Source organism: Alosa pseudoharengus, unplaced genomic scaffold (genome assembly GCF_046254945.1).
Source record: "Alosa pseudoharengus isolate Yale_2024_CS ecotype anadromous, Long Island Sound unplaced genomic scaffold, YU_APseudo_1.1 YU_APseudo_1.1_scf_22, whole genome shotgun sequence".
In the NCBI taxonomy this organism is placed as follows: Eukaryota; Metazoa; Chordata; class Actinopteri; order Clupeiformes; family Clupeidae; genus Alosa; species Alosa pseudoharengus.
This window is the reverse complement of record NW_027468680.1, coordinates 21,724,389-21,739,354: the sequence shown is the minus strand read 5'-3', so window position 1 is coordinate 21,739,354 and position 14,966 is coordinate 21,724,389. Positions and strand designations below refer to the sequence as shown.

At 40.9% G+C, this 14,966-nt stretch overlaps 1 protein-coding gene across 1 annotated transcript; it reads left to right on the top strand.

Annotated features, from left to right (window-relative positions):
* Positions 1-3,710: 3,710 nt before the first annotated feature.
* clic5a (chloride intracellular channel 5a) lies at positions 3,711-8,378 on the top strand. The gene is made up of 6 exons (XM_076299962.1): positions 3,711-4,009; positions 5,756-5,865; positions 6,137-6,262; positions 6,362-6,468; positions 6,572-6,753; positions 7,035-8,378. The coding sequence occupies exons 1-6, from the start codon at positions 3,962-3,964 to the stop codon at positions 7,197-7,199; spliced, it is 738 nt and encodes a 245-aa protein (XP_076156077.1). The 5' UTR covers positions 3,711-3,961; the 3' UTR covers positions 7,200-8,378.
* The last annotated feature ends 6,588 nt before the right edge of the window (positions 8,379-14,966 follow it).

The following is a 14,966-nucleotide window of genomic DNA, read 5'->3' as shown; positions in this document are numbered from 1 at the left end:
TTATTTATTTGTTTGCTTGTTTGTTCATTTATTCATGCAGAGTTTGTTATGCTCTTGTTTTGCTTTGTTATGTTTAGTATCCTCTTATCCAAGCGGTTGTAGGGATAAGCTACAGTGACCCCCCTGAAGCAATTTGGTTTCATCTCCCTTAGGCTACAATAATATGGTATGCACTCACCCATTTAATTTGTTGTGCTGTCCAACATGTTTTTATTTATTTGTTTGTTTGTTTATTTATTCATGCAGTTATGCTCTGTTTTGCTTTGTTGAAGATATTTGTTATGTAGTTGTAACTTTGTTGAAGCGCCTTGTAAAGTAGGCATACTTTTAAAGGACCAGTATGTAGGAAATAATGGAAAATAAATTGTAACCATTCCAAAAATGATCACCCTATGTTATCAGAGAGTAATGAAACATGATGAATTGAAGTAATGGCTTATTTGACAACATTACTATAACCCGTTAAAAAAATGAGTTACGGGGTGAAATCTCTTGGAATTTATGTTTATGTTTTGAACGATTTAATTCTAGAATAGCGTATTAAAGCAACACCAAAGCACTTTTCCTGTCGCACGCACGCTATTTGTTTATCCAGCACTGGCTTTGGAAATAACGATGTCTACAGACAAGGTAGAGTAGCCTACGTTGCATGATTTTATGAAAGTATGATTGCGAAATCAGAAGCAAGTCAAATTTTTAGTAATTCCATCAAACTACAGATCCGCTACCCGATCTGGCAAACTTGCATAGTGCGGTTATAGCCGATAGAGGGTCGCGAAGAGAATGCAGAAGTGCCGTTCACCCTGTTATGGGTTGATGAACCACTGAAACGATTTTGGAAACAATATTTTAAGGTACAAAAAACTCTTTGGTGTTGCTTTAATAATGGGCTGGCGAGTTCTCCTATTTGGGTTGCTAGATTAGCAAAGGCCAACTGTCAACAGCTGTCAGTTGTAGTCATGAACGAGTAGCCTACGAGAGGCAGGCAAATTTCTAAAATTAAAACAACAAACCAATTAAGTGGACGTTGGAGGAGCCTTCCTTCATGGCGACGTCTTCGTCAAACAAAGAATATCAAGTCTGACGCAGAGCTGGCTATATTTCTCCAACACAGGTAGCCTAGGCTAAACTTCATCTGCATTGCTAACTTCAGCTAAATATGTTACGTTGGTTAGAGAGGTATTTTTTGTTTTCACTGTTTCCGTAATGTGTAGCTGGATCATGGTTGGAGAAACGTTAAAGCAGCTGCAGGTAAATTAACGTTAGCTAAGTCTTCATTACATCTGGCAACCCAGAAGAGGCTGGCGTTTCGGAAGTCTTGAGAACATTCACCAGTGTTTTGATTTTGGCCTACAGATCGTTCGGTAACAATCCTGCAAATCCTTTTAATATAACCGTGGGCTATTGTCAATGAATGGAAAATTGGTATTTTTGTTGAATGCAAAATGTCTCTCGACGTGTAGCCTAATCATGTGACAGAAAATTCGAACCACTCACCCCAATATTCAAACCATTTTCTTTTTTCTTTAAATGTTAATGAATGACAGATGTACAGCTGTGATCACACACAAATATGATCCAGAGAGCTTAAAATCAATAAAACCTCACTGCCAAGATTGCAAATGATTGTAGTTGCATTTTAACAGTTTGTTTACAGTTTTAACTTATTCTAAAATAATTTCTGTTGCCTGGAAACTATCTTGATGTTGCTGAGTTCACTTTGGTCCATTTCAAGAAGTGTAAATTGGTTAGGAAATTGAATTCATTGGGTGAAAAAAAGAAGTGAGGAATTATGAGGGATTCAGGGATTATGATTAGGCTATCAGACAATTAGGCCTTAATTGAGAGATAGAAAGATAAAGTCTTTTGTCCCATAGGGACAATCATTTCCACACATTTTCCATTCAAGTTTCATAGCACAACACCACATACAGTACAGTATAAACACCTATTACATGTAATACAAATGTCCTATCCACCCATGTGACATATCCCATCCACACCCATCCACCCCATATGATGTATAAGTAACATATATCCCATACCCATTCAACACCAAAACACATCACATTAAGACACCCACATAGATGCATCAAGTTAAAGGCAGTACTGAGGTGATGGTGGCAACATTACAGTTTGTTTAACACTGAGATGACGGTGGGGACAAAGCATAGAGTACAAAAGTATATAGGTTTAAGGTTTAAAGATGTTGCTTTCAGATGTTGAACCTATAAGGTATTTTAAAATTCCATTTTACTTAGGGTATGCCTAACTGTAGGAACAAATTAAGACAAATTCAGTCTGAAGTTATAAAAAACAAGATCCTCACATCCACAATTAAATATGTATTCTGTGATTTGGTGAAAGCCTCAACAAAAGTCAAGTTAAAGCCCTATTTTAAATTCTCTCAAAGCAACAACATGCTGACTGAAGGGACTTGTTAATGGATCGGTTTAAGCATGTTTGGCCCTTACCAAGTCACAGTGCAGATGCACTGAATGGACGACTGAGGAGTAATTAACTGAATTTGACAAAGTTGTATTGGATAATGTTTGTGTTTAAACTGAATTTGACAAAATTGTATTGGATAATGTTTGTGTGTGTGTGTGTGGCTGGCTGAGCCTGTGTTAATGACATGCAGGGAATGGAATACAATTGGGCCTACAGTACACGTCTCTGTGTCTACAGCTTTTAAAATAACATTTGCCATCTCATCAACATCAATGTGTTAGGATGTCTCATTTGGTCTTAACTTTATTTTATCTCATCTTATGAAGCTGACATTGTGCTGACAAGGTATTCAATTTGTCCCAGCATCTTTAACCATGAGGTCAGTGCACTTTAGCAGACGTTTTTCTCATCATTGATCATGAGGGAGCACCCTAAGTTTCCACTATTGTCATAAATGCCATGGCCATCGAGTGGGAGAGGCCCACTGCTCTAAATTTAGAGTGGACTCACTGGAATGTCCTGGCTCTCCTCTGCCTCTTGCCAAAATCACACTGTTGATTCACGACAAACACAGTTCCCCTTTCATGTTGCCATGTGACTACTGACTAGCGGGAAAGGCCTCCGGATGAAGATGAGACTTGGGTGGATATGCATGCCCAAGGAAACCCCATGTCTATCATCCAACACTGCTTGGCCCAATAACGTGTGCATAAATGACTAAACTGCACACATACAGGTTTATGAACATGGAACTAAAAACATGTCCCGTGACTAACAATCACACAGAATTATGTGTGTTACATTTACATTTATTCATTTATATATTCATTCATTTATTCATTTAGTGTTTGAATTCCAGTTTTTATTCTCGAAGGAGGCAGTGAGAGAGTTTAGGTGAACCCTAAAGGACCCCATTTTAATTAATCATTGAGAATGTGTTGTTGATCACCATGTACAGTATAAGTGAGCCCCTCTTAACCGGAACACGCCACACAGTTCCCCTTCCAGCTTGCCACCACCCGTTCAACCCATTGCATTCACATTAATCATACCCACCCACCCCACATGTCATTACACCACTCACCCCAATAAGGGAATTGGGACTGGACGAGGAGTGCGCGCACGGTCAGGGTTGGGTGACACCGGCGGCTCAGATCTCCGCCCTCCCTCCGTCTCGCGGCTATTTCTGGCCCGGGCCCTGTGACAGCGAGAGTGTGTCTCGTCCTGACAGCTGGCCGCCACGTCCAAATCAAAACAAGGCAGCACTGGCTGGAGACCTTACCCCTGTGACCACCGCAACGTCGCCGCAGGTGCAGTGCGCTGGTGCTAACAGGGGAGACAGGACAGGGGACGTGAGAGACGGAGGCCCTGGGCACTGAGAAATCCTGAGACTGAGCTTTTGAACTGAAGTTTATTAAGCCACAACAAAGGATTTTAATAAGTAGGGGTCTGACTGAAGAGGCAGACATTGACCTAGCAGCAAGGCACTTGAAGTTGAATTGAAGCGAAGATGACAAATGAGGAGGACAAGGATCCTGATATTGAACTTTTTGTCAAGGTAAGCATTCCAAATGCACGGTCAGGTGTTTGCTCATCCCCTATAAATAGTTTTGACATTGGTATCAATGAAGGGAGCACTTTTGATGTATTGTTATTAAGCATCCACATTGTATGTGTTTTGTTCAGAACCCACAAAGGCCAATGTTTACATGGCATCCATTTCACTTTTCTAAAGGGCTGCTGTAACACTATATTGTTGCTTGGATTACCCATGGGGGCATTATTTGGCTGAGGTTGTTTGGTCATTATGGGACTAAGGCGGGAGGGGAATCTAAGGGGGGCATTCTCCCATCAGAGGGTCTGTGGGTAGGTTCCCCACTGAATAATTTCTCATCTCTTTTCAACACAACTCTGGCCACTGGAGGTAAAGGTGTTCCTCAGAGATAGGTGGTCTTTGGGAGACATGTCAATTAATCACTGAGACTCTGTATTGTATCACCTTTTCCTTATGTATTTGAAACTGAACATCATTTGTTTCTGTTGCAAAGTCAATTTAATGCTCAAATGAATTTCAATTATACTTCAGAAATTTAAAATTCAGTGTCTTTTACCAGTAAGACATTCTGCTGTGAGAACGTGCTCATTATTTTACTTCTAAGCCAAGTATGTCTGTTGTAAGTCTGTATGAGCAAGATACGATTTTTTTTTCATATAAATTAGTTATTTTTCCAGTCAGTCAGATGTAAATTATAATAGTATTAACAGTGCACTCCATATTGACACATTATATTTTTCAAATTAACTGACTTTGAATTGACTTTCATGAATTTTCTGAGCAATGTTTCCTGTATGCATGCAGTATGTGTAGCATCACAACTTATGAATCACAGGATGTACTGGTATACTCACCAATCATAGGGCTTGTGATACACTGTCCAAGGGAGATCGGTGTCAGTCAGTGCAACACAATCTTGACCTTAATCTAGGAAGGGCTACTCTTTCAGGAAACCCTTGGTGGGTGGAATAGGGAGAAGTCTGGAACAACAGCTCTATGGCAAATGCCTGACGTGACGTTGCATGTGTGAATGCTCTCAGTCGGAAACTTTGATAACAACAGTCGCTTGCACCGCAAGTTAATTGCAACCTGAAACTTTGATACCTAATATATGCCTCGAACGCCAGGCGAATAGGCCATGTGGAAACAAGATCTTTTCATCCCAAAGCCTTAAATTGTTATAGTCGGGAGTCAGTGTGCTGCACGGAGATCAAGATAATGGCTGGACTCAGGTGCTGTTTGCTTGTATTCATAAATATGTGGGCCAGTAATGTCAAACCTTTAACTCTCTTGGTCTAGGCCTACTGAAGCAAGTAATGGAATTTCCATGCATAATTCACACTCTTCGCCTATCCAGTGTCCTGATCAGCTTTCTAAACAACTCTTGTTTGGTATTTGTGTTGTGTGACCTCTATTTTTCAGATATGGAAATTTGGCTGTGATGCATTATTGTGGATAGATTATTAGCCTCTATTCAGTGACCTTGCTAATTGGTATGCATTCAGAATGTATAAAAGCACAAAGGGTTTCTACTGATCCGCAAACAGTTTCCATTTCGGTCTGGTGTCTGGCCACACACAGTTCATTGGTGTCCGTGAATGTGACCTTTAAGCTTATTCCTTCTCTTACTCTCTGGCTGTACCACTTGTGTGGTCTAGGATGTCTGTACAGTTACCCTCAGTTGAATGTGTATTCTGCAGTCTGCTGCTGTTGAGCGTTTAATAGTTGGCCTCTGTGTGTGTTGTGCAGGCGGGCAGCGATGGGGAGAGCATTGGAAACTGCCCATTTTCACAGAGACTCTTCATGATCCTGTGGCTCAAAGGTGTGGTGTTCAATGTCACCACTGTTGACCTAAAAAGGTAATTTTATGCAGGATTCAAACGGGGGATTGAATGTATCTTTTGGGTATCTCTTAAACCTAAAAACAAACTACTATCTCAGACTTCCATCCAAATGAACTCTGTCGTATCATTTCTTTGGAATAGAATTTTTGATGCAAGTCATTCCTAATTATTTGACTTGATTAATGATGATTCAGTAGACAGATGATGATAACCTTGGTACAGTGAAATATCTGCTGAGTTCCAGGCACTTGTCTGATGCTTTGACCTATGACTTTTGTGGACATAGGAAGCCACCAGACCTCCATAACTTGGCTCCTGGGACTCATCCACCTTTCCTTACTTTCAATGGGGAAGTGAAAACTGATGTCAACAAGATTGAGGAGTATCTGGAGGAAATGCTGGCTCCCCCGAAGTGCGTAGACTATAGAGGAGGCATATTGCTATTGATTTGACCTAAACCAATTTGACGGCCCATTTCAGTCAGAGTGATGAATTGCCTGCATTGTTCTAGGTATCCCAAACTGGCTGCAAAGAACAGGGAGTCCAACACAGCAGGAAATGACATCTTCGCCAAATTCTCAGCCTATGTGAAAAACACGAAACCAGAGGCCAATGCAAGTAAGCTACTTAAAAACACCCGCTCACGTTGAATATGGATGTGCAACACACTGGTGTAGCTTTTGGTGTAACTGTACTATGCATTTGCCCTCTCTTATTACAGGTCTTGAGAAAGGCCTTCTCAAAGCACTGAAGAAGCTCGATATTTTCATGAACTCTCCATTTCCCGATGAAATCGATGCGGACAGCATGGAGGAAGAGAAGGGATCCACGCGCAAGTATCTGGATGGAAATGAGTTAACCCTAGCAGACTGCAACCTCCTGCCAAAACTGCATGTTGTCAAGGTGAGCAAAAGCAGCAAATGGCTGGAGTGAGTTTCTATGAGGTATATTCCGATGTGAGTGCTCGAAGAAATGACAAAGTTCGGCTGGCAAGAGACTTCTGTTCCTTTATTGCTAAAGAGGGGATCGTTTTTCAAAATTGTATATAATTGTCTGTCATTTAAACTGGGAAGAAAATTGTCTTGATAAAGAAAATTGTCTTGATAAATGCAGTTTGTATTGTATGTAATGCTTGTGGTACGCTTCAGCGCAACTTAAAGTAATACAACACTGTTCCTTGGTAGGTTGTGTCTAAGACGTTCCGCAACTTCGACATCCCATCAGAATTGACAGGGGTGTGGAGGTACCTGCAGAATGCTTATGCCCGTGACGAGTTTATCAACACCTGCGCAGCAGACAAGGAGATTGAGCTCGCCTACCAGGATGTAGCAAGGAGAGTTGCCAAGTGAGGAAATCTGCTACACCACAGCTCTGGTCTTGACAAAAAAATAACTGTTTTCAAAAAGGATTTCAGCAAGGGAGGGGGGCTCTTCCTGCTGTGTTTCTCTCTTATAGAACCATGTGTGTTTGATGTTCTTGTAATTGCACAAAGGAGTGAATAGCTCTCTCTGATGATCCTACTGTGCATGCTGTTGCCATTTCCCTGTCTTAGACCCATGTAGCATCTGCACTTTTACCTGCTTTATGTGATGTGCCACTGAACTTAGCCTTATCTCTCATGATGCAGCTCTTCAATTAGGGGAATAGTTAAGTTCGTTCTTTAATGTTGATCATAATAGTTATTAATTATAAGCAAATAATTTACATAGTCTCTTTTTTATTTTTGTGTTTTGTCTGTCTGTATTATATGTACTGTATGTCACCTAAAATGCCATCTCTATGGCTGAAAGAACTTTTTTAGCTTCAAATCTTTATACGCAAGTTTCAAATGTAAAGATAAATGTTAATCAACAGACGCAATTAATAACCCTAATCTGCCTATTCATTAGTATTGAGATACTGATGTTGTCTTGGACAGAAGGCCTGACATACCGTATGTGAAATGTGATATGTAATATTTATCAACTTAATATGCTGGATGGTCTTTCCTGATTTCTTGTGAGGTTTTTGTTTACATGAATGTAAGTCCTAGATGGTGAGGGTGAGGATGTTGAAATTAATCTACTGATAGTATTGAGATTGTCCGTAAAGAACAGAGCCGTAAATAGAAACTCTCTATATACACGACTCTGATAAAGAATAGGGTTTCAGCTCCATCTTGTGGTAGTGAGGTGGAATTTCTTTTCTGAAATAGGTAGGCCAAGGAGATGAGGCAATATAAGGATGCTGACTGAAATTGAATTTGTGTATTTATTGCTGAATTCTTTGGCTTTGACATGTATTAATTGATATTATTTCAATGCCCTTTGGGTAGACACAAAGCCTTAACATATTTTTGGATGTAGTGAAGTCAGCATTTCCATAACCGCATAGTATGCATCAGTCCATTACTCTTTTATTCCTGTAAAAGATGGTCTGGATGATCTCTCAGGAACCTGAGCCCTAGGAATGATTTCAATTCTCTTCCATTTATAAACGGAACACAAGGATGATTGTGCTTGGATGAATAAAGTTCTATTTTCACAGTGTTTACTGTAGTCTGGATTCTGTCTCAAAACTCAGTCTCTTATCCTGAAATCATTGCATGCTTATAATTTTGGAATAATTTGAACCAGAGGAGAAATATGATCTATGACAAGTCTTACCATTTGATTGACATATTCCTTACTCTCCAGACCTTTCACTAAATGTTATGGACAGTGGTTTAAAGGTTAGTCAGTCAGTAACAGGAAGACGTGTTTGTTCATGTTTATGTTTATATTTGAATTTATTAGCAGACGCTTTTGTCCAAAACAATTCTATTTGGTTACACTTTACTTGACAGTATCGACATAAGAGTGACATGACACTGTCATGAACGTATCATAAACAAGTCATAAACGTTTATGACATAACACTTCTGTTATTAAATGTCTTTTGGTTTTTGTCATAACAAGTTAGGGTTAGAGTTAGGGTTAAAAGTTAGGATTAGGGTTAGAGTTAGGGTTCATGTGTCATGACAGTGTCATGTCACTCTTATGTAGATACTGTCAAGTAAAGTGTTACCTTATATTTTAACAAAGGACCAAATGAAACCCACCAGAGAGGTAGCTCACTCCTACGATCAGTATTCCCAGAGAATCTTCACGCATGGTTTCGTTTTTTGTTTGGGCGACAGGCTACCCCCACTTTGTTCGTTTCCAGTTTTCGGAGCCTGAACTGCATACAGAGTCTGAGATTTTTTTTTTGCAGTGTACTCATGGAATGGGAAGCTAGCAGTTGTGAAGAGATGATTGCTGAATGTGACAAAAAATGTTACAGGCTTGAAATTGCGTATAATCGCTGACTACCTTTAAAATAGCTAAGATTTAATTTTAAATAATGTACCATAGTGTAGAAAGTGATGAATGTGAGATTTGAATCTGTCATGTCTTAGATGTCCAGTGATGAAAACAAACCAAAGTTGCATCATCCTGTCAATGTCTGTCTATGATGCTTCACTCACCACATACCACAGGTTTGCACCTCATCAAAACATCAACAAAACATCTGTCTAATGGTTTGCATGCACGTATAATCATTCCACTGAACCAGATTTCTTGTCTTACAGGTATTGTTTCTTTCAAAAGATTGCATTTCATTTTGCACTCATGGAAACTTCCACGGAAATTGGAGGAATTTATCATTCCTTTGAGTTTTTGAGGACTTCCATCTACCAACAGTTAATAAATCTGATGTTTGCAGCAATGGCTTAGTCTGTTGTTCAAAGACAATGTGGATATGCAAGAAAAGTTCAGCTTTGATAGATTTAATATAGGCCCACTGTATATATCAAAGGGATACAATATAAAGATTATATAAAATATATGGTATGAAACTAAGTATTAAAGCCTTACTATTGAGCCTTCACAATCTTGAATGAACTGTGACTGGATGAGGCATTTCCCCTGTTCTTTTCATTCAGGCCAATACACACACAAGACAGCCCTGTGGAAAGTCCAGGGAAGCATGGCTGTGTCCCTGAATATCTCTTTTTTAAGAGCGCCTACCATATCATTGTTGTGGGTGTAAAAATGTTTACCAAAATAGTTTTCCCTCATTTAAACCCTGTTTTCATCTGTCCAGTCCAACCTGAATACTTGTGCAAGTGGTCAAAATGTCACAGCCATTCATAAAAGTGGCATCTAAACATTCAATCAGAGCGTGTCGAAGCTGCTCGTTTGATTTATCCGCCCGAGTGTTCATTAGACGCTAGAATAATATCTCTGCGCCGTGATGTGAGTTTAAGAGATCCCGTTGGCAGTGGCAGTGGAGAAACACGAGAGGCTTTCTTCGGCGGGCCGCCGCCTCCTCGCCCCCTTGCTCAGGGCTCTCTGCAGCCTCCTGGGCTTTAATTACTGCAGTTCCTGCAGAGGAAGCCCTTTCAGCAGCTCCAGCCATTCCAACACATTTCTTTCATTGGAAATTCAAACCATCTGCATTCATGTCTGCAGTCTTATTTGGGCTTGCGGGGGTCGGAGGGTGGGAGTCGGGGGGGGGGGGGGGGGTTGTAGGGTGGGGGGCGATGGTGGCGGGTGGGGTGGGGTGGGGGTTTCGAGGGCAGCCAGGGTAGAGGGAAGGCACTGGGGGCCGTCAGACGTGCACTTGGCCCCAGCCTTGATTACTTAAGCAAGTTTCGCGCCGCTCAGGACGAGAGAATGTCAGGCCCCCGGGCGCAGCGAGGGCCTAGTCAAGTCATTCACACTCTACACATCACTCCGGCTGCTCCGCCGAGTGCACCCCAACATAAGACATCGTTTGTCATCGTGAAATGATTTCCAAATGTACCAACAAAAAAAACAACCTCTCTGCCTTTTCAGGCATGAACCCCCTCCAATCCCATAAAAAGGCTCATTGTTCATACAGTCCATTAGAATTAATTTCATACCATGCAGCACATTTCAATATGGGAGGAGAGTAAGCTGTTAAATGTTTTAATTGCTTATTTTTTGAGCTGCCAACAGGTGTAATCTTTTCATTCACCAGGATTGCTGATGAAGTTTGATGATATAAAACAAACACACACACACATACACACAAACAAAACCCCACTTGTGTAATTGCTGAGCCAATCACCCCTCTAATCCAGATGATGCAACTGATCTCACATGAACCAAGTTAATAAGTGATAAAAAAGCAAGGGGCTGAAACATTTTCAAAGCATTACATCACGCTGTTCATGTTGGGTTAGGAGAAGAGTGTGTCTGTGTGTGTGTGTGTGTTTTGGGAGTGGGGGGATTTAGTAGAGAGTGGGGCCCACTGCTGACAATGGGCCTCAGACAGAGGCAGCACTCGGTAACCAGGAGCTGACCTTCTTAACCACAGAACACCTGCGAAGGAGCCCTGTGGCTGAGCAGCGGCTTGTAACGACAGAAAAACCAGCTGAAGGTGGGTGTGGGAGAGAGAGAGAGAGAGGGAATGAGAGAGAGGGAGAGAGAGGATAGTAGACAACAACTTCCTGTGGAAATCTGGGCTCTTTGAGAGGAGCCAAACGAGAGCAGAGGAGTTGCGGCACTCAAACTGTCAAACAGGCAGTCGGAGGTTTGTTTTCCCATGTTCACTTTGTCATCTTTACAAGGAACCTGCCCAGAAACGTGAGAATAGAAATGTCCCGCAATGAGGACGTGCTGAACACCAGGCATGTTGAGCTGATTTGAGCACCATTAGCTTTTAAGCTATCTGTCATGGGATGAGGATTTGTCATCCAAGTACAATTGCAACACTATGCCATCTATTGAATTCATTTGTGTAATTCAGCTCCTAACTGACTTGGTGAAACAGTAGAAGGATCCACTTGTTAACATACTATGCTCTGGATGTGTTGACAGTGCTAATTGGACATGCTATGGTTGGATTAAGACAGATTTAGGAATAGTGTAACTGTGCCCAGCAAATTCTTTTCTGCCATATTGCTTTCATGTATGGGACTTAAAGAGAGACACACTGGCAGGAAACTTCACTTAAAACTATTAGATGGAGCTCTTAACTCCTTAGATTCAAACAAGATGACAGAGTTTTCCTTTTGATTTTTGTTTACAATCACTATGATTTTGTTTACAATCTCTGTTTGATTTGAACCCCCCATCACAAACACACAAAAATCAATTTAGATACACTCTGTAGATAACTCTGTGCTGCAGTTTTTGTTGACAAGAATTAAAATTCTTCCACAAAAATGCTGACCATTTTAAAAAAGCTTCACATTTTATCCATATTAAATCAAACCACATAAACTGTCCCCTTAAATGTATCCCATCTAAAAGTTTAAATGATTCAGCAACAGAAACATCATACCACAGCTTGCAGATCTATTAGAGACTAGAACAACAACGCTGAAACTTGAATTCTTGAAGGACAATACACCTCTGTTAGAAGCTGAAGCGCTGTATTTCTCCTCATGAAATAGCTTTCCACAGAGACATTATAAATTATACTTGCCACGGGGGTCACAAGTAGAGGTCATATCATTAACCATAATGTATGTTGTTAATTTGACCATGGCCACTGACTGCAGTTCTCAGTTTCCACATGAGTGTGCAGAAATAGTAATCACATCTTCATTGCTTCAAACACAATCCATATGGATGGGAATCTGAAGCAGTTTTGCCAAGAATAGAGCCAAAAGACCTGAGTCATTCTCTCTCTCTCTGTCTCTCTCTCTCTCTCTCTCTCTCTCTCATAAAAGTTGGCTCAAAAATAATAATCAGCTTGCCTACATATTAAGCAGTTTTCAAAAAAAAAAAAAAAAAAAATTGAATAATCTCTAAACATGATTCTTTTTGTCTAAGAGATACAGTATATTGTGGTTAATTACAATGGCTCCTCATAATCTACAATATAATCTGCATATGACACTTCATATGTTTTCTTCATACCTGAGAGGTGTGTGTAGCACTCCTCCCACTGTAGTACAAAAAAGAATCGGATGCATTTACGTAATATATCACTGAAGATTTACTTCCAAAGTTATGCACTATAGGCTAATTATGCAGTTCCCCTCTGTCCATTAAATACTTTGAATAATACATAACAGTCAGGCACTGTTTAGCATGTCTGATGAGCTGGATATTTCTCTGTCACTCTCCCCCTCCCCCTCTCTCTCTGCCTCCACCAGCGTGAACATCAGTAGGAGCTCAGGAGTGTTGCTATGGCTACAGTACGGGTCCATGTCATGTTCGGGTCTATCTGCCCATGCTGAGACAAAGTTTGTATCTGACCTGCGGTCATTTCCCTCTCTCCCACTCACTTCCTGTCTATCTTCACTTCCTTCACGTCCTATTTAAATAAAGGTAAATGGCCCAAGACATCAGTGGAGACTGCTGTGTGGTGTGATGTGGTCAGTGTGGTTGTGTGTGTGTGTGTGTGTGTGTGTGTGTGTGTGTGTGTGTGTGTGTGTCTGTGTGTGTGTGTATGTGCGTGCGCGCGTGTGTGTGTGTGTGTGTGTGTGTGTGTGTGTGAGTCTATTCTCTCTTTCTCTCCATTTGTGGCATCTCTCTCTCTCTCTCTCTCTCTCCATCTCTTCTCTCTCCTTCCATTTCCAAATTCAAATTCAAGTTCAAAATGCTTTATTAATATGATAAAGTCAATGGTATTGCCAAAGCATTTTAAAGTTATTATATAATACAATACATCTGGACATACACATACATATCAATAGATTCTGATAGTAAAAAATAAATAATAGTCTCCTCTCCCTCTCTCCCTCTCTCTCTCTCTCTCTCTCATTTTTTGTTTCTCTCTCTCGATCTCTCTCTCCATTTGTGGCCTCTCTCTCTCCATCTCTATCTCTTTCTCTCTCCATCTCTCTCTCCATTTGTGGCCTCTCTCTTCATCTCTATCTCTCTCTCCATCTCTCTCTCTCTTTCTTTCCATTTCTCTCACTCTCTCCATTTGTAGCATCTCTCTCCATTTCTCCATTTTACAGTATTGTCAAAGCATTCAATACAATAATCATAACAGTAATAACAATAATCATAATAATCATAATAATCATAATAACACTTGGCTGATTAAATGAACAGAAAAAACAACAACAACAACAACAGCAACAAAAACACCATGAATTGTTATGTGATTTATCATGGAGCATGCGCTGTTCTCTCAGGGTGTGGCAGGATTGAATATACTCAGCAGCTAGGTGGGCACTGTCTACTTCCCCCAGGAGGAATGATAGTTTTTGTTCACTATTTGTTGAAAGAAATTCGGGACAGATATCTCAGATTTTAATAAAATATTCTTCCCTTATAATTGTGTATTTTTTGGTCGCTGACGCTGAGCCTGTACCTTGTCAATAACTTTCTATATTTATAATTTTGAATTTGAGTTAAATATGGTGCCAATATGGAGGGAGTGTTTGTTTTGCGGGGCTGATAAGACAGTTGACCACCTGTTTATGTACTGTGAAAGGCTGAGAGGGGGCTTTTTGAGCTCTTGAATGGGTGTTTAGAGAAGTTAGGGGTAGCTTTTTTCCTTCGCCTTTTTATTGGGGGCCCAATTGGGGGCAGCCGTGGCCTACTGGTTAGCGCTTCGGATTTGTAACCGGAGGGTTGCCGGTTCGAACCCCGACCAGTAGGAACGGCTGAAGTGCCCTTGAGCAAGGCTCCTAACCCCTCACTGCTCCCCGAGCGCTGCTGTAGGCAGCTCACTATGTCGGGATTAGTGTGTGCTTCACCTCACTGTGTGCTGTGTGTGTTTCACTAATTCACAGATTGGGATAAATGCAGAGACCAAATTTCCCTCACGGGATCAAAAGAGTATATATACTTATACTGTATTAGGTGAGGAGGAGAATTTGGTGAATTTCTTGTTGGGGTCAGCTAAGTTGGCTGTTTGGAAGACCAGGAAGAGTAGGATGTTGGGGACTGGATCAGTTGACCCGGTGAAGGTTCTTAAAGGTACACCAGGCAAGCCTGATGCTTTTTCTCTACGAAACTCCCCCTCGCTCGGCTCTGCCATTATACACACGTTTGCAACAATCGCTAGCGTTTCTTTAGCCTGCCTCTGTGCTGTGGATGCAGGTTGTAAACTGATCCTGCTTCGGTCGGTGGGTACGATACACTGAACTTGCAAGCGGGATATTCTTCCTACAGGCAGTAGGG

What these genes read in the sequence shown, in the direction of transcription:
- clic5a (XM_076299962.1), top strand. Translation starts at nt 3,962, where the DNA reads ATGACAAATGAGGAGGACAAGGATCCTGATATTGAACTTTTTGTCAAG. An exon ending in ATATTGAACTTTTTGTCAAG is followed by an intron (nt 4,010 to 5,755) that starts GTAAGCATTCCA and finishes TGTGTTGTGCAG; the next exon opens with GCGGGCAGCGATGGGGAGAG. An exon ending in GAAACCAGAGGCCAATGCAA is followed by an intron (nt 6,469 to 6,571) that starts GTAAGCTACTTA and finishes CTCTTATTACAG; the next exon opens with GTCTTGAGAAAGGCCTTCTC.